At 39.2% G+C, this 18131-nt stretch overlaps 1 protein-coding gene across 4 annotated transcripts in view; it reads left to right on the top strand.

The window, feature by feature from the left end:
- Positions 1-18131, top strand: part of mtm (phosphatidylinositol-3-phosphate phosphatase) — a 161383-nt gene that overhangs the window by 29875 nt on the left and 113377 nt on the right. For 2 of the 4 annotated variants that reach the window (XM_076210222.1, XM_076210224.1), the window contains exons 3-4: positions 13963-14182; positions 14437-14562. The exons of 1 other annotated variant lie outside the window; for it this stretch is intronic. In XM_076210222.1, coding sequence (XP_076066337.1) covers positions 13967-14182; positions 14437-14562 — 342 coding nt within the window. In that variant the 5' untranslated portion in view covers positions 13963-13966. The remainder of the gene's footprint in view (positions 1-13962; positions 14183-14436; positions 14563-18131) is intronic. One more of the 4 variants, XM_076210223.1, reaches the window with a different exon arrangement.

Genomic DNA, 18131 nt, shown 5'->3' with positions numbered 1-18131 from the left:
GATAAAGAATTACCATATAAAGAGGACTCACTGTACATGGACTCAGAAATTTGCCTTATGAGGAGAGGCTTAGGCACCTTAACTTACACTCTCTGGAAAGATGCAGAGTGCAGGGTGATCCAATAGAGAAGTTCAAGTGGATCAAGGGTGATGCAAGCAAGGTCATCATACTAAAACAACAGGGAAGGACTTGCAGTAATGGATTTAAACTGGACAGATTTAGATTTAAGAAGGAAAGAGGCAAGAATTGGTTTACTAATAGGGTGGTCAACGAATGGAATAGACTTAGTAACCATGTAGTGAGTGCTGAAACTATCAGTTGTTTTAAGAAACGTAGACAACTTTATGGATGGGGATGACAGGTGGTGATGGATATGGAGCTGCCTTGTGTAGGCCTTATGGTCTCTTGCAGTATCCTTCATTCTTATGTATTTTTTGTTTGTTTTTCACAAAGTGTGCAAGGATGGTGTGTGGAACAAGAAGGACAGGAGGAAATAGAAGGATGGGTAGTGAATGGTGGGATGAGGAAACAAAGAATATTGTAGAAGAGAAGAAGCGAGCTTTCACAGATTGGTTACAAAATAGGATGAGGGAGTCATATGAGAGGTACAAAGAAAAGAAAAGAGAAGTAAAGCAAAAGGTAAAGGAGGCAAAGAGGAGAGCAGATGTGAAGTGGGGTAGGAGTATGACAGAAAATTTTGAAAGTAATAAAAAGATGTTTTGGAAAGAAATTAAGAGAGGAAGAGGAGGTGAATCAAGTAGAGAAGAAAAGGTAAAAGGTGCAGATGGAGAGATGATAATGGAAGAGAAGGCAGTAAGGGGAAGATGGGCAGAATATTTTAGGGAGTTGCTAAATGTGAAGGAGGATAGGGAGAGAAAGATAGCTGCAGTGGGAAATGCTAAGAAAATGAGAGTGATGAATGAGGAAAATGGATGAGAAATAAGGAAGGATGAAGTGAAGGCAGTTGTTAAGATGATGAAAGCAGGTAAGGCACCTGGTCTGGATGGATGCCATGCAGAATGTCTAAAAAAAGGAAGTACAGTGATGGTGGACTGGGTGGTGAGGTTATTTAATGTTTGTTGGAGAGAGGGTAGAGTGCCGGAGGACTGGAGGAGTGCCTGTATAGTTCCACTTTACAAGGGAAAAGGGGACAAGTGTGAATGTAGTACTTTCAGAGGGATTAGCTTGTTAAGTGTATTTGGGAAGGCCTATGGGAGGATCTTGATTGAGAGGATTAGGAGAGGAACAGTGGGAGTAATTTGTGAGGAACAGTGTGGATTCAGGACAGGTAGAGGTTGTGTAGATCAGATCTTTGTGGTAAGACAAATATGTGAGAAAGGTATAGGAAAGGGGAAGGATGTTTTTTTGGCTTTTATGGATCTGGAAAAGGCTTACGATAGTGTAGACAGAAAGACACTGTGGGAGGTACTGCAGATATATGGGATAGGAGAAAAGCTTCTTGGAGCTGTCAAGAGTTTTAATGAGAGTAGTAGAGCTTGCTTTAGGATTAGAAATGGAGAGAGAGTGTGGTTCGAGGTAAAGGTGGGACCTCATCAAGGATGTGTTATGTCGCCCTGGCTGTTCAACTTATACATGGATGGGGGTAGTGCGAGAGGTAAATGCAAGGGTAGTGGGTCAGGGATTGGAGATGGTTAAAGAAAATGGAGAAAAGTGGGAGGTGAGCCAGCTGTTGTTTGCTGATGACACTGCGCTTGTGGCAGGATCGGAGGAGGGATTGAGGAAGTTGGTAACAGAGTTTGGGAGAGTATGTGATAGAAGAAAGCTAAAGATAAATGTGGGTAAAAGTAAGGTGATGAGATGTACAAGGGGTGAAAGTGGCAGTAGACTGGAAGTGAGTATTAAGGGAGAGCGACTGGAGGAAGTGGATAGTTTTAGATACTTGGGTGCAAATGTGGCAGGAAAAGGTGGAGTGAAGGTGGAGGTAGAATGTAGATTGAGAGAAGCAAGTAAATGCCTTGGTGGATTGAAGAGTGTAATGAGGAATAGACATTTGGGAATGGATGCTAAGAGGAGACTGTATTTACCTAGTTGTATTTACCTAGTTGTATTTTGCGGGAAGGGGAGCTATGCTCGTGTTGTCCCGCCTTTGTATCTTGCAGTGTCTAGTTTGTTTTTAAACTCATGAATGGTTTTTGCGCATACTATTTCATTGTCCAGTTTGTTCCAAGTGTCCAAAACTCTATGAGGAAAACTGTTTTTCTTCAGTTCTCTTCTATAGCTATGTTTTTTTATTTTCTTTCCATGTCCTCTTGTGTTTCTTTTGTCCCAGTTAAGTAAATTCTCACTATCGAGTACCTCTGTGCCTTTCATGATTCTGTAGATGGTCAATAGGTCACCTCTCTCTCTTCTTTGCTCCAGTGTCGGTAACTCCAGTTTAGCCAATCTCTCTTCGTATGATAGGTTTGCAAGTGCAGGTGCCATTTTTGTAGCTGCTCTTTGGATTCTTTCTATTTTCTTTATATTCTTTTTGGTACTGGGGGACCACAATGTCGCTGCATACTCTAATCTAGGCCTTATCAATGTAACCAATATTTTTTTCATCATGTCTTCGTCCAAGTATGTAAACGCCACTTTTATTGATCTTAGCAAGTTGTAAGTCTCCCCGACAATTTTGTTAATCTGTATATCATAGGACAAGTCGTTCGTGATAATTACTCCCAAATCTTTTTCGGATCCTACTTTCTTTACTTCTTTGGTTCCAATTGTATATTTTCCTGATATTCTGTTTTTGCTTTTTCCAAACTCCATTATGCTACACTTCTTCGTATTAAAGTCCACTTCCCATTTCTGACTCCAGTTCCATACCCTATTTAGGTCTTCTTGCAGTGCTTCACAGTCCTCATCAGTTTCTATTTTCCTTAGCAGTTTGGCGTCATCGGCAAAGAAGCTCATGTAGCAGTTCACGTCCTCATCCATGTCATTCATATAGATAGCAAACATTATTGGTGCCAGCACAGATCCTTGCGGTACTCCACTGATCACCTCTTTCCAGTCTGAATATTTTTCTCTGAGCACTACTCTCATCTTTCTACCAGTCAGAAAGTCCTCTATCCATTTTAGTAGGTTTCCCTGTATTCCTCCTATGTGTTCCAGTTTTTTTAGTAGTTTTCTGTGTGGTACTTTGTCAAAGGCTTTTTGCAAGTCTAGGAATGCACAATCAGCCCATCCATTTCTTTCTTGCACTATGTCTATTAGTCTTGAGTAAAAGCATATTAAGTTTGTGGAGCATGATCTTCCTTGTCTGAATCCGAATTGTCTTGGGTTTAATATGTCATTGTCTTCCAGATGTTTTACCCATCTATTCTTGATTATTTTCTCACAAATTTTGGCAATGGTGCTTGTTAGTGATACTGGCCTATAGTTGGTGGGTTCTTCTTTGTTTCCTCCTTTGTGTATTGGTACAATGTTAGCGTTTTTCCAGTCCTCGGGTATCTTTCCTTCTTTGAGTGAGCTGTTTATTAAGATGTATTTTGTCTGTTAGTTCTTCTTTGCACTCCTTTAGAATCCAATTTGCAATACCATCCGGGCCATGTGATTTTCTGACATCCAGCCTTGATAAATGTTCTGATATTTCCTTTAGTGATGCTGTAAACTCATTCATGAGGGGAGATTTCTTGTTTTTGTCTATGTCACAATTCGGTATTTTCTCTCTGGTGAAAACAGATTTAAAGTGATTGTTCATGACTTCGGCCATCTCTAAATCTTCTGTGTATTCAATGATTCCTTGGCATAGTTTCACCAATTCCTGTTTGTTTTTAAGTTTACCATTCACATACCGATAGAATAGTTTGGGTTGCTCTTTGCATTTGTCTATAATATCCTTCTCATGGTTCCTTTTCTCCTCTCTTCTCACATTAACATACTCATTTCTATAGTTAACATAAATTTGCCATTTGCTTTGTTTTTTGTCTTTTCTCCACTTTTTCCAAGCTTTGTCCCTTCTGTCTTTTGCCTCACTACATCTTTTGTTGAACCAACATTTAATGTACTCTCTCTCTCGCTTTTGTCTTGGTACATGCCTGTTTACCCCTTCATTGTAGTTTTCCATCAATATATTCCATTTCTCTTCCACTGCTGTTTCTTCCCTGTAAAATATTTCTCAGTTTGCATTCCGGAAGAATGTCTTTAGTTTTGTAAAGTCTGTTTTGTTGTACCTCAGTCTTCCTTTCCTATGCTTTTCGTTCCTCTCTATGTCTATTTCTTCCTTTAGTATAGTTTCGGTGAGTACATGGTCACTCTTTCCAATTGGTGTCTCATACTGGACTTTATGCACTATTTCAGGCTCTGTTGTAAATATTAGATCTAGTTTCGATGGCTCTTCATTATTTCTGTACCTTGTGTTTTCATGGACCCATTGGGTCATTGTGTACTCCATGGTCATATCTAGCAGTACATTGCCCCACGAGTCATCTCCTCCTTGCACTGTCATGCTGTCCCAACAAATTTCTTTGCAATTGAAGTCCCCCATAACTACCAGATTACCCTTACCCATTAATATCTCATTGAGTGATTTTCTTGTGTCATCTAGCATTTTTTTATGTTCAATTTCTTTCCAAGCGCTTGTTTTTGGAGGCACATAAGTCACCACAAACTTTCTACTTTTCATATTCTTGCCTTCGACTTTTATCATGATCAATTCAGCATTACCTTTGCCCTCTGCAATTTTTGTCACCTTTAGGTCTTTCTTGGCCAAGAACATGATTCCCCCTCCCTGTTTCTTGTCCCTGTTTTTTATCCAGTAGTTGTATAAACCTTGTCCGATAACAGTGGATGGTATTTCACCTCTTAGTTTAGTCTCTACAATTCCCATTATGTCTGGTTTTGCTTCTAACAGATAATCATTGAGTTCGTTCAGTCCCGAAATTAGTCCGTCAATGTTGGTATAGGCCACTTTTAATTTTCTTCCTTCTCCCTGGTTTCTTCTTCCCTTGTTTTGTTCGTTTTGAAGCGCCATTGTCTTAATCTCAAGTCTATTACTCTCCATTGGAATTCTTTGCATTCTGTCTCTGATCTTTTCAAGTTTTTTTTCCTTTGCTTCTTCTCTTAGCGCCCTTTCTTTTTCTAATTCCTCAGTACTCATTTCTCTTTTTATCCATATCTTATTGTATTTTTCACTCTTTGCCAAGTTACCTACTTTTTCAAATATGTCTTCTACTACCACTTGTGACCTTAGTTTTATCTTTAGAGGTCGATTCCTATCCTTAGTATAGCGACCAATTCTGTAAGTCTCTTCTAAGTCTGTGCCTGAATCACTATCTCCCCCCTGAATTTCATTAAGGATTTCTACTGCTGTCTCTTTTTCTTCTTTTTCTCTCATGTACCTCGCCAATCCTTGTTTTTCTTTAAGCCCATAAACCACAATACATTTCTTCCTATCTACTGTGTCCCTGACCCAATTTGCTTTTTCGTTAATCACTTGAATGATTGTGTCTTTTGCATTATCTTGCATTTGCTGCTTGACTATTTCTTTGAAAGCAATTTCTTTATTTTCAATATTTTCTTTCCACTTCTTAATTTCCTGGATACTGTCCCCACCTAAGTTTTCTTCGATCTTTTGTGTCAATTCTTGGAATTTGTTGTTCACTTCCTGCTTTAGATTTTCGCTATTATTATCATTAGTTTTCTTCTTTTCATTATCATTCTTCAGTTCATTTATGTCTCTTTTCATTTCTTTAATTTCGTTTGTAAGATCCAAGTTAGCTTTTTTCAGGTCAGAAATTTCATGGTTAGTCTTAGATAAACAATCAATTAAACCAATGACCTCTTTTCTTAAGTCCATGATTTCATTTTCCCACCGAGTCCTATTTTTGCTCATCTCTCTCTCTATCTCTAATAATCTACTTAAGTTCTTTCTTTCGTACTTACCAAACCCTAAGAAATCATTGTCGTAACACGTGGTGCTTTGTTTATTGTTTACATCGCGGTTCAGTGGATTGCCTCCAGATGGCTCTGATTCGCAACTGGCTTTCGAGTCGTTTTCATTCATTTTTGCTAATTTCGAGTTAACACAATTAACTAGCACTGCATAGATACCATTTCGGGCACTCACGTTCACTCCCCACCCCTACAGTACAAACCAGGTTTTCCTTTTTCGTCGTAAATCCTCTTCTTCTTGGTCGCGCGACGACGAGCGGTGTTGCTTCGATGAGCGTGTGTGAAGGAGTGATTGTGCCAAGAGCACTGTATGGGGCAGAAACATGGAACATAAGAGAGGAAGAGAGAAGGAGTTTGAATGTGTTTGAGATGAGGTGTCTGAGAAGTATGATGGGGGTTACTAGGCTAGATAGAGTGAGAAATGAGGAGGTGAGGAGGAGTACGGGGGTGGAAAGGGAGCTGGGAGATAGGGTTGATGAAAGAGTATTAGGATGGTTTGGACACATGGAAAGGATGAGTGAAGAAAGACTAGTAAAAGAGGTATGGAAGGCAGATGTGGAGGGAGTGAACATGAGGGGACGTCCTAGGATGAGGTGGATGGATGGGGTTAAGGGGGCTTTGGGGAAGAGGGGAATGTCTGTTGAGGAAGGATGGGAGAGGACAGAAGACAGGGGTGAATGGAGAATGGTTGTATATGGATGATGATGTGATCCAGGAGGTGGAATGGGTGGGGGGATGGGGGGATGAGGTAGTATGTGTGAGCAAATTTTGACGCAGCCCGAAGGGATTTCTCCCCGTCTTCTTTTATGCATGGGGGGACGGAGAGGGGGGGGTCGCCGATTTAATGAAGCGGCCTTGCTGTGGATGTGCTGTGTCTTGCGACACTGCTTCTGACCCAGGGCAGTGGACAGGGTGCAGGGATGACCTGTCATCCAGGAGGTGCTAAGATAAGAGGGAGGGTGGAGGGGTGTGGAGTGTATTCAGGGATGGAATGGGTGGGAATGATTTTATGTCTTTCCTTTCTGGCTACCTCCCTTGTAAGGGGGAAAAAACCTTGGTATATGTATGTATGTTTTTTTTTTTTTTTTTTTTTTTTTTTTTTTTTCTTCTTCCATGGACTAGTTAAGTTAGGTGGTTCTATTTCAATATCACACAAACACATTTTCTACTTTTTGTTTTTTACAATTGGAAAGTTTATTTTTTGTATGGAATGGTTATGTTAGGGTCGGATTTATTGGAGAAAAGTTTCATGCAAGATATTCATGTTTGCATGCTTCTTGATTTTTACTGGATAGGTTAGGTTAGGAGATATTGGACAATGTAAGTTTCATGTTAAATATCCATGCTTGCATTTTTCTTGAATTTTACCCAATTTTTTTTTATGGTGTCAAGGAAGCCAGTACCATACATGTTTAGTTTGAATGCCCTGTTCATCACTTAATGTTTTTCATGTGTATTTACCTATATGCTTTAAATCACATTTACTACTCCCATATCAGCAATTAATTGTAAGGTAGAAATTCGTTATTTGTCCTATGAACTTTTTTCTGAGAAAAATATATTTTTCTAACAGTTTCTTGCGGACTTGAATTAATCTGACATTTATTTCTATTAGGAATTATGGTAAATTCAAAGAAGGATACACCTAAATGATACAGCATGCTAGAAATTCAAGGTTGTGGGTAAGGGAAAATGTATAGAAATGTGACTTTTGATAGAAATGGACATTGCAGTTGTTTAAATCAACAAGAAGATTGTCAGTAAAGTATGTTTTTTGGTTTTAACCTCATTCATTGTAATGTAACCTCCAGCAGCCATATTACTCAGCCTTTCAGAACTCACAAGGAAGGTGTCATATATTCATAGGGGTTCTGTTGGGTCTATGTTAAAGGAGTGATATAATGAAGGAGTGACAGAACAAGAATAATAACTTTAAAGAGTGAGTTGATAATATATAATTATTTTTCATTTCTTCAAAAAAACAGAAATTTTTAATTTTTAGAATGATTGATATTCTATTCCAGAAACTAGAATTATTAGATTGTTGAAATATTTCAAATTTGTTTAAAATTCTCATTCTCCATCACTAGAATTAACTACCACATCATAGTTGTTTAGATTTTTTGAAGTGAACTTAATATTGTGTACAATTATCCACAAGTATTTATTGAGAGGGGCATTTTCTACAAATGCTATCTATATAACAAGAGCCTTTTTCTCCTTATAAGGGAGGGGTTTTTAACCTTTTTTCTCCAATTCCCCACTTTTTAGTGAGCCAACTCTCCATTTCCCACCACAGCATTGGTCTTTGACAAATTAAATTTTAACCCATGCAGTGTTAATACGTAAATATATGCTTTGCTTTTTTGTGCCATTTTACGGGCCTTAATTTTTGTTTGCATATATTAGATTTTTAAGTAACAGTTATCACATTCCCCACTTGGCAACTCCGCCATTCCCCACCAGTGGGGAATTCCCCACAGGTTAAGAACCACTGTTATAAGGGAAGTAACTAAGTCAGAGGCACATACCTATTCCCACCCTTTCCTCTCTCTCAACTTGGCTCCTCAAGGATGACAGGTCATCTTTGTATCACACCAACTGCCCTGGATCAGAAGCAATGTAGCAAGACACACTACATCCAAAGCAAGACTGCTTCACTTAATCGATGTCCTCCCTCTCTGTCCCCACGTGTAGATAAAGAGAAGATAGGTAGAAATCCCATTGGGTTGCATCAAAATATCATGCCATGTAATGATGTGGTTTGGATAAACCAGTTTCAGCAATTGGGTCCTATGGAGGTGCTGTGTTTTGCTGCATTACTTCTAAACCTAGGCAGTGGACAGGGGACAGGGATGACCTTTCATCTCTAGGAGTTAAGATAAATGAGGGAAGAGTGGGTGCATGCCTTGGCAAGCTACCTCCCTTAAAGGGAAGAGGCCTTTTGGTATATAGAGTTGTTTAAGGAAGACTTTGGTTTCACTGTGTAGGTGTTCCATTGGGTGGTTTTAGTGTATCCCATTATTATCCTTGTTGCTTTGTTGTATGTAAATTTTAGGTCTGTGCTTGCCCTCCTGATTGCTTTCTGTAAAGTCCTTGATGCATGGGCCAAAGGACATCTATCAAAAGTGATACCCCAAGATTTTAGAATTCTTATTCAGTGGGAAGAATTAGCTATTAGATTTTACCATTGGATACTTATTTGATTTATGGTTGTCTGGATTATTTATTCTTTTAATTTCTTTCTTGAGTTTATAGAGAACTTAGGGAGAAATGTCAATGTAGTGCTAGGGTAGGAAATGAACCAATAAATGGAATGGTTGGGAAGTATGAAGTTCTAGGAAGAAATCATAGTGGAGACTTGATGGTGGAGATGTGTCTAGAAAGAGAGTTGATAGCAAATATAGCATTTAGGAAGAAAGTCGAGCATAAATACACATGGGAGATGGTGGTGGGTGGAAGGATGGTAGACAAAGCTTTAATGGACTATATAGTGGTAACCAGAAAAGTAGGAAGAGTTTTGTATGTACATGTTTGAAAGGGAAAGAGTAGAGGAATATCAGATCATTTTTTGGTGGAAGGTAAGATGAGAGTGGAGGATAGATGGAGAAAGAGGAAAAGGACATAAGGTAGGGAGGTGCTTAAAGTAAACTGATTAAATGAGAAAGCAAAGAAAAAGGTTTACAAGAGGAAGCTGAGAGAAGAGTGGGAGGGAGTGAAGGATAGAGTAGAATTAGGAATGGAAGAGGAAATTGGATGGTTCAAGGAGGGACTCACAAGGTGTGTAAAGATGTGTGTAGGACAAGGAGGACAGGAGGAAGTAGAAGGAAAGGTAGAGAATGGTGGGATGACAAAGCAATGTGGGTAAAAATAAGGCGATGAGATGTACAAGGGGAGAATGTGGCAGCAAATTGGAAGTGAGTATTAGGGAGAGAGACTAAAGGGAGTGGACAGCTTTAGATACTTGGGTGCGAATATGGCAGGAAAGGGAGAAGTGGTGGAGGTAGAATATATATTGAGAGAAGCAAGTAAATGCCTTTGGGCGATTAAAAAGTGTAATAAAAATAGACATTTGGGAATAGATGCTAAGAGGAGATTGTATTTTACCTAGTTGTATTATACAGGAAGGGAATGCTCATGGTGACCCATCTTTGTACCTCTCAGCAATTTTTTTTTTTTTTTTTTTTTTTTTTTTTTTTTTTTTTTTTTTTTTTTTTTTTTTTTTTTTTTAAATCTTGAATAGTGTTTGCACACACTTTTTCCTTACCTAAATTATTCCAGGTATCCACCACTCTGTGTGGGAAGCTATTCTTTTTCAGATGTCTTCTATAATTATCCTTTTTGAGTTTCTTTTCATGTCCTCTTGTTTTTCCGTTGTCCCATTTTAATAAATCATCTCTAGGATTTCCATTCCTTTCATGATCCTATGAATAGTCAATAGATCTTCTCTTTCTCGTCTTTATTCCAGAGTTGGTAGTTCCAATTTGGACAGTCTTTGTTCGTATGTTAATTTGGAGAGAGTTGGTGCCATCTTTGTCATTGCTCTTTGTATTCTTTCTAATTTCTTTATATTCTTTTTAGTACTGGGTGTCTATAGTGTTGCTGCCTACTCCAGTTTTGGTCGTATTATTGTAACTAATATTTTTTTAAATTATTTCCTCATCCAAATAGTCAATTGTCGCTTTCATTGATCTTAGAAGGTTGAAGGTTTCTCCTACTATTTTATTGATATGTTTGTCTGGTGACATGTCTTTGCTGACTATTACTCCAAGGTCTCTTTCTGAGTTCACTTTTTTTACTTCTTCACCAATTTTATAATTTCTCGATATTCTATTTTGACTTTTTCCAAACCCCATAATACTATACTTCTTGTTATTAAAGTTTACTTCCCACTTTTGACTCCATTTCCAGATTTTGTCTAGGTCTATCTGTAATGATTCAGTCTTCCTCTGTACTTTCTTTTAGTATTGTTGCATCATCTGCTGAGAAGTTCATATAACATTCCACTCCTTTGTCCATGTCATTTATATATATGGCAAACATGATTGGAGCCAATACTGAACCTTGTAGGACACCACTTATCATTTCTTCCCAGGTTGAATATTTGTCTCTAATTACTACCCTCATTTTCCTCCCAGTCTTTCATCCATTCCAATAATTTTCCTTTAATACCACCTATTGATTCTATTTTTCTTATTAGTTTTTTGTGTGGCACTTTATCAAATGCTTTTTGTAGGTCTATTAGAAAAGCACAGTCTGCTCATCCATCCCTTTCTTGTATTATTTCTATTAGTCTTGAATAGAAGCAGATCAAGTTTGTTGTACATGATCATCTTTGTCTAAATCCAAATTGATTTGGATTCAATATATTTTTTTTCTTCTAGATGTTTAACCCATCTACTTTTGATAACTTTTTCACATATTTTTGTCATTGTGCTTGTAAGGGAGATCAGTCTGTAGTTGGTTGGATTTTCCTTGTTCCCTCCTTTATATATTGGTACAATATTTGCATTTTTCCAGTCCTGTGGTACCTTTCCTTCTATGAGTGAGTACTTAATTATCTTGTATATTTTGTCCATCAACTCCTGTATGCATTCTTTCAATATCCAATTTGCAATTCCATCTGGACTGTGTGATTTTCTGATATCATTTTTTTTTTTTTTTTTTTTTTTTCCCTTCTGTGTCACAGTTATTTCCTTCATTGGGGGTTCTTCCTATTTCTTCACAATTTTGTGAACTTTCAGTTGTGAATACTGATTTGAAATGATTGTTCATAATTTAATCCATTTCTACTTCTTTATATTTATAATTGTGCCAACAGCACTGTATGGGGCAGAAACAGGGAACATAAGAGAGGAAGAGTTTAAATATGTTTGAGATGAAATGTCTGAGAATTATGATAAGGGTTATTAGGCTGGACAGAGTGAGAAATGAGGAGGTGAGGAGGAGAGCAGGGGTGGAAAGGGAGTTGGGAGATGGGGTTGATGAAAGAGTATTAAGATGGTTTGGACACATGGAAAGAATGAGTGAAGATAGACTAGTAAAAGAGGTGTAGAAGGCAGAGGTGAAAGGAGTGAACATGAAGGGGTGACCAAGGATGAGATGGATGGATGGGGTAAAAGGGGCATTGGGAAAGGGGAATGTCTGTTTAGGAAGGACAGGAGAAGACAAGGTAGGGGTGAGTGGAGAATGGTTGTGTATGGATGATGCAGTGATGCATGGAAGGGAGTGGATGGGTGATGAGGGGGTGAGGGAGTATGTTTGAATGACATTTTGATGCAGCCAGAAGGGATTTCTCCCTGTCTTCTCTTTTTCTGCATAAGGGGACTAAGAGGGGGGGGTTGCTGATCAAATGAAGTGTCCTTGCTGTGGTTGTGCTGTCTTGCTACACTGCTTCTGATCCAGGGCAGTGGGTGAGATGCAGGGATGACACATCCAAGAGGAGCCGAGAAAGGAGGGCGGGAGGGGGCTGAATGGGAGTTGAGGATGTGGATGAAATGGGTGGATGTGGATATGCCTTTGTTTTTGGCTACCTCCCTTGTAAAGGGAAAAAAGACGTTGGTATATGTATGGAATTTATTTCACAATTACATACATCTGTGGGGAAATTTATATTTCCTAACATATATTGAATACTGATTCATGTCAATTTTTGCTGTTTTCTCTTGATGTTCTTTTATTCTGCACTATAGTAGATGCAACGAGAAATGGTCACTAAGGCGGAGTTAGGGAATTTCCCAGTGTTGCCACATCTCCACAGATAACACGGCTCGCCCACCCGCCCGCCCGCCCGCTCTCTCTCTCTCTCTCTCTGTCTCTCTCTCTCTCTCTCTCTCTCTCTCTCTCTCTCTCTCTCTCTATATATATATATATATATGTATATATATATATGTATATATATATATATGTATATATATATGTATATATATATATATATATTATATATATATATATATATATATATATCTCCATGGCGAGAACGTGCATGTGGATGCAATGCTTTCTGAATGCAGTGTGGGGGTGTGGCCAGAGAAGGGATGGAGTGGCAATGTAGCTCTCTCTCGCTCATATGCCATGTCCACGACTCGAGGAAACGAAACCTTTGTATAGGAAACATTGCTTTGATTTTTACCTCAGTGGTGGTGTGTGACAAAAAATTAGAATATAATTATATGTGGCAACATTATAAAATTATGAAATAAAATTCAAAATAAAATAAAATTATAAAATAATTATATGTGGCAACACGGGGAATCCCCGTGCTCCGCCCTAACAGCCAGTTTTCGATGCACCAAGTATAACAGATCCTCTTTGTCAATATTTCCCATTCCTTTCTCACTTCTAAATATACCTATCATATTACCCACTTCATTATTCCAATGTCAGTATTACCATTTTTTTCAATATCTTATATGCTTTATCAGCCATGGTAGGAAGGCTGTTAATAGAAGGCTATCCCATCTGACTCATTTGAGAGTTTAGCACCAAGTGAATGAACTATGTTGCACATTCTGTCACACACAACTCTCATAACTTTAAATTTTCAATGCACAAAATGGGGAATTGTTGAAATGAATTTACATGTGGAGGCATACAATGAGAGACTGGTTTACATTCCATGTAGCCAAATTGTACAACTCCAGATTTTGCTAGTCTTTGTTCACAATTTTGAACTATCAAGTAGTACTCAGTTAAGGATTTACATACATATACCAATGGCTTTTCCCCCTTATAAGGGAGGTAGCCAAAAAACAAAGGCATAAAATCCACTCCCACCCATTCCATCCCCACATACTCCACTCCCATTCACCCCCTCCCTCCCTCTCTCTTATCTTGGCTCCTCCTGGATGAAGGATCATCCCTGCATATCGCCCACTGCTCTGGGTCAAGCAATGTAGCAAGACACAGCACATTCACAGCAAGGCTGCTTCATTCAATTGGCGACCCCCTCCTCTCCATCCCCTCATTCTTTCCATGTGTCCAAACCTTTGGGATTTACCATAGAATTTCAGGAATATCAATTTTCATTCCATAAAAGACTACAGTATTAAGTATTTGTTTCATAGGGTTATGTCCTCTGGCGGAGGCACTCCCCGTAAAGGTAACCCCCTCAGCAGCTCCAAGACAGCCGCCAGCAATAGCAGTAGTAGCTACAGCAGCAGTGGCACAAACAGTAGCAGCAGTAGTAGTCCTGCTGTCTCCCCACCTCACATTATAATGGAGTCTCATGAATCTCTGCACACAGAGTCCAAGTCAAGCTCCATTAACTCTAAAGGCCTTGAAATGGTAAGTCAAAAAGATTATAGTGTTCTTTGTAAAACAGATTAGCACTAGCTCTTTTACAAGAGATTTAGTATTACATTGTCTTAGTCCTCTAAAGACTAACAAACCATAGGACTGAGGAAATGTGTGTGCACTAACAGTTTAATAATTTGCTCGTCAGAAAACTTAAATCTAGTCAGTAATTAGAAGCTGTCATCTTGCTTATCTGTTGCGCACCTTTTGCCCATTGCTTATGCGTGCACTCCTCCTCACATCAGACTGGGGCACCATTTGTTGGGTCTCCTTCCGTGGGCTCTCCTTCTCCTCCTAAGAGTGTTAGTTCTTCAAGCTCCACCTCCACTGACCACACCTTTCCCACACACGTTCTCAACGCTGCTGCTAAAGTGAGTAAGGCATTTGCCATAGATGTTTAACAAGAGGGGGGAAATGACATGTATGGCAGTGTCTTTGCTTTGGGGTTGAAGCTGAACATGGGTGCGGAGAGTTGCATGACTGATGTGCATTGTATTGTGCACAGGGTTGCTATTTAGAAAGTTTTCCTGCATAATTGATTATGTATTTAAACTTCTTGCCTTTTTCTGTCATTATAATTGCCAAACTAGATATAAAGCTATCAACTTGAAAAATAAAGATGATTTCTTCATACAGCATGTTTCTTGGGATCCCTAACTAATAAAGATGTTATTTTTATATGGAAGAAGCACAGGATTAAATAATAAAAGTGGTTGCTTCGAGTTTCACTGACTAGAAACCTGCAGTCCTATAGTGGCTGGCATTCTATAGATCTCTGGGAAGAAATATTGGGCTGTTGTCTGTGATGCATTAGTGTAGGAATGTTTCTGTCACTTGAAAGTAGTAGGAGGGGAGCTGACACCTGTTGTCAGCTCCTCTTATGTGAAAAAATGGAGGAAATACAATTGAAGTTGACGACTGAATGTCATCCCCTCAGGACTGCACCCCTAATTGGAAGTGAGGGTGTTGACGTGTCTTGAAGATATGCAGCAGGAAGGTGATTTTTTGATGTCTTACAGGACCACCACTTGCAGCTATATGTTTTTGGTCTCATGAGATTGAATAATCCCAGAAAATTGATAAGTTAAGACTGAAGTGAAGAACACACATACATACATATACCAAGGCTTTTTCCCCCTTCCAAGGGAGGTAGCCAAAAAGGGAAAGGCATAAAAACACTCCCACCCATTTCATCCCTAAATACACTCCACACCCCTCCCACCCTTCCTCTCATCTGAGCACCTCCTGGATGACGGGTCATCCCTGCACCCTGCCCACCGCCCTGGGTCAGAAGCAGTGTCGCAAGACACAGTACATCCACAGCAAGGCCGCTTCATTTAATCGGCGACCCCCCCTCTCCGTCCCCCTTTGCATATAAGGCGAGGACGGGGAGAAATCCCTTCGAGCTGCGTCAAAATTTACTCACACATACTACCCCACCCCCCACCCCCCGCCCATTCCTCCTCATGCAGTCACAACATCATCCATATACAACCATTCTCCACTCACCTCTGTCTTCCGTCCTCTCCCTTCCGTCCTCTCCCTTCCTTCCTCAACAGACATTCCCCTCTTCCCCAAAGCCCCCTTCACCCCATCCATCCACCTCATCCTAGGATGTCCCCTCATGTTCACTCCCTCCACATCTGCCTTCCATACCTCTTTTACTAGTCTTTCTTCACTCATTCTTTCCATGTGTCCAAACCATCCTAATATTCTTTTATCAACCCTATCTCCCAAATCCTTTTTCACCCCTGTTCTCCTCCTCACCTCCTCATTTCTCACTCTATCTAGCCTAGTAACCCCCACCATACTTCTCAGACACCTCATCTCAAACACATTCAAACTCCTTCTCTCTTCTTCTCTTATGTTCCACGTTTCTGCCCCATACAGTGCTGTTGGCACAATCACTCTTTCATACAGTCTCCTCTTCGCATCCATTCCCAAATGTCTATTCCTCATTACACTCTTTAAACCACCAAGGCATTTACTCGCTTCTCTCAATCTACATTCTACCTCCACCTTCACTCCACCTTTTCCTGCTACACTTGCACCCAAGTATCTAAAACTATCCACTTCCTCCAGTCGCTCTCCCTTAATGTTCACTTCCAGTCTACTGCCACTTTCACCCCTTGTACATCTCATCACCTTACTTTTACCCACATTTATCTTTAGCTTTCTTCTATCACATACTCTCCCAAACTCTGCCACCAGCTTCCTCAATCCCTCCTCTGAAGTGAAGAAGACTAGAGAAATCTAGACGAGTAGAAACGTGTGACATATGGTATCTCCTTTTCAAACTGGATTTTTTATTTTATTTATTTATTTTTTATTGTTTTTACCACAGCAGTGTGTGTTATATGTCATCTTCTGTAGGCACCTAACTCCTCATCAATAATTTTAAACCCATTTTCCATCTCCCCTGCACAGGGATTGTGGTAGAGAATATAACACATAATATTAGATGATATTGAGCATGGTTTCACACTTTATGAAAATGTAGTGTCAATTGGTTTTGCTGTCATGCCCCAGACACTAAGAAATGGTTACTTTCAATTGGGTAATTGCTAGGCTACTCTCTAGTGGAGGGAAACACAGATTGGTATGAAGTACATACAGTGTACATCTCAAGCAGCAATTCAACCTTATGAAAACCATCTCTGGCACTGACTGGACAACATAAAGAAACTAATAACCATCTATAAACAGTTCATAAGAACCACCATAGATTATGCCTCCACAACATGGTTCCCAACAATCTGCAAATTAAACACAAACGACTCATAAACAGTGCAGAATGGAGCACAAAGAGTAATTACTGGGTGCACCAAAACTATCCCTTTAGGATACCTACATACAGACCAAAATCCTCTCAATAGAACTTCACATAATAGTGACTGGAACACAATTCAATACCAGAACCCTGAACAACATATTCCCCTCACATTGCATCTCACAAGCACCACCAACAGAATCCAACAAAAAACTACACCAGCAAGATTCTACTCAAACATCTACCACAATCTGCCATCTGAACCACAGAAAACATCCACACAGAAACACATATACACCCAAATAACTAAGCTAGCCCTTGAAGAAAGACTGCCTAATCTCAATACTCAACAACCCCCCCCAGATATAAGTTGTAATGAGAAAACCCTCCCACACCAAACAAGAACCATACCCTACTCTGTCAATTCTAACTTGAGCCCTTTGCCATAGCCCAGGGAAGCCCTACATTGTTTACACATATGGTGATGACCTGTGCATGACAATCTGTCCCACTGTTATTACATACTTTATGCTGTATATTCATGGAAAAAATATATATATATATTCATAATGTGACAGCATGGTACTAAGATGGCTTGGGATTTGAGGGAAAGACAACAACTCTGTAAACTTTCCATTTCACTTAGCAATGTGGCTCATGCAATGTTGCTGCCTGAGATATATATATATATATATATATATATATATAATATATATATATATATATATATATATATATATATATATATATAAGGAAATGTATTTACCTAGTTGTATCTTATGGGAAGAGGAGCTACAATTGTGGTGTCCAGTCTTTGTATCTCAGTGTCTAGTTTGCTCTTCAATTTGTGTATAGTTTTTGAACACTATTGTTTTGTCCAGTTTGTTCCACACATCCACCACTCTGTGGAAAGTTTTTATTTTATTTATTTTTTATTTTTTATTTTATTTATATATTTTTTTAGGTCTCTTCTGTAACTGTCCTTTTTGAGTTTCTTTTCATGTCCCCTTGTATTTCTCTCATTCCAATTTAGTAAGTCCTCTCTATCAAGGACTTCCATGCCTTTCATGATTCTTCTTTGTTCCAAAGTCGGTAATTTCAATTTAGCCAGTCTCTCCTCATATGACAGTTTTGAAAGTGTTGGGGCCATCTTCGTAGTTGCTCTCTGGA

Source organism: Oratosquilla oratoria, chromosome 27 (assembly GCF_046742065.1).
Source record: "Oratosquilla oratoria isolate Oo_2021 chromosome 27, ASM4674206v1, whole genome shotgun sequence".
NCBI lineage: Eukaryota > Metazoa > Arthropoda > Malacostraca > Stomatopoda > Squillidae > Oratosquilla > Oratosquilla oratoria.
This window is presented reverse-complemented; position numbering and strand designations above follow the sequence as displayed.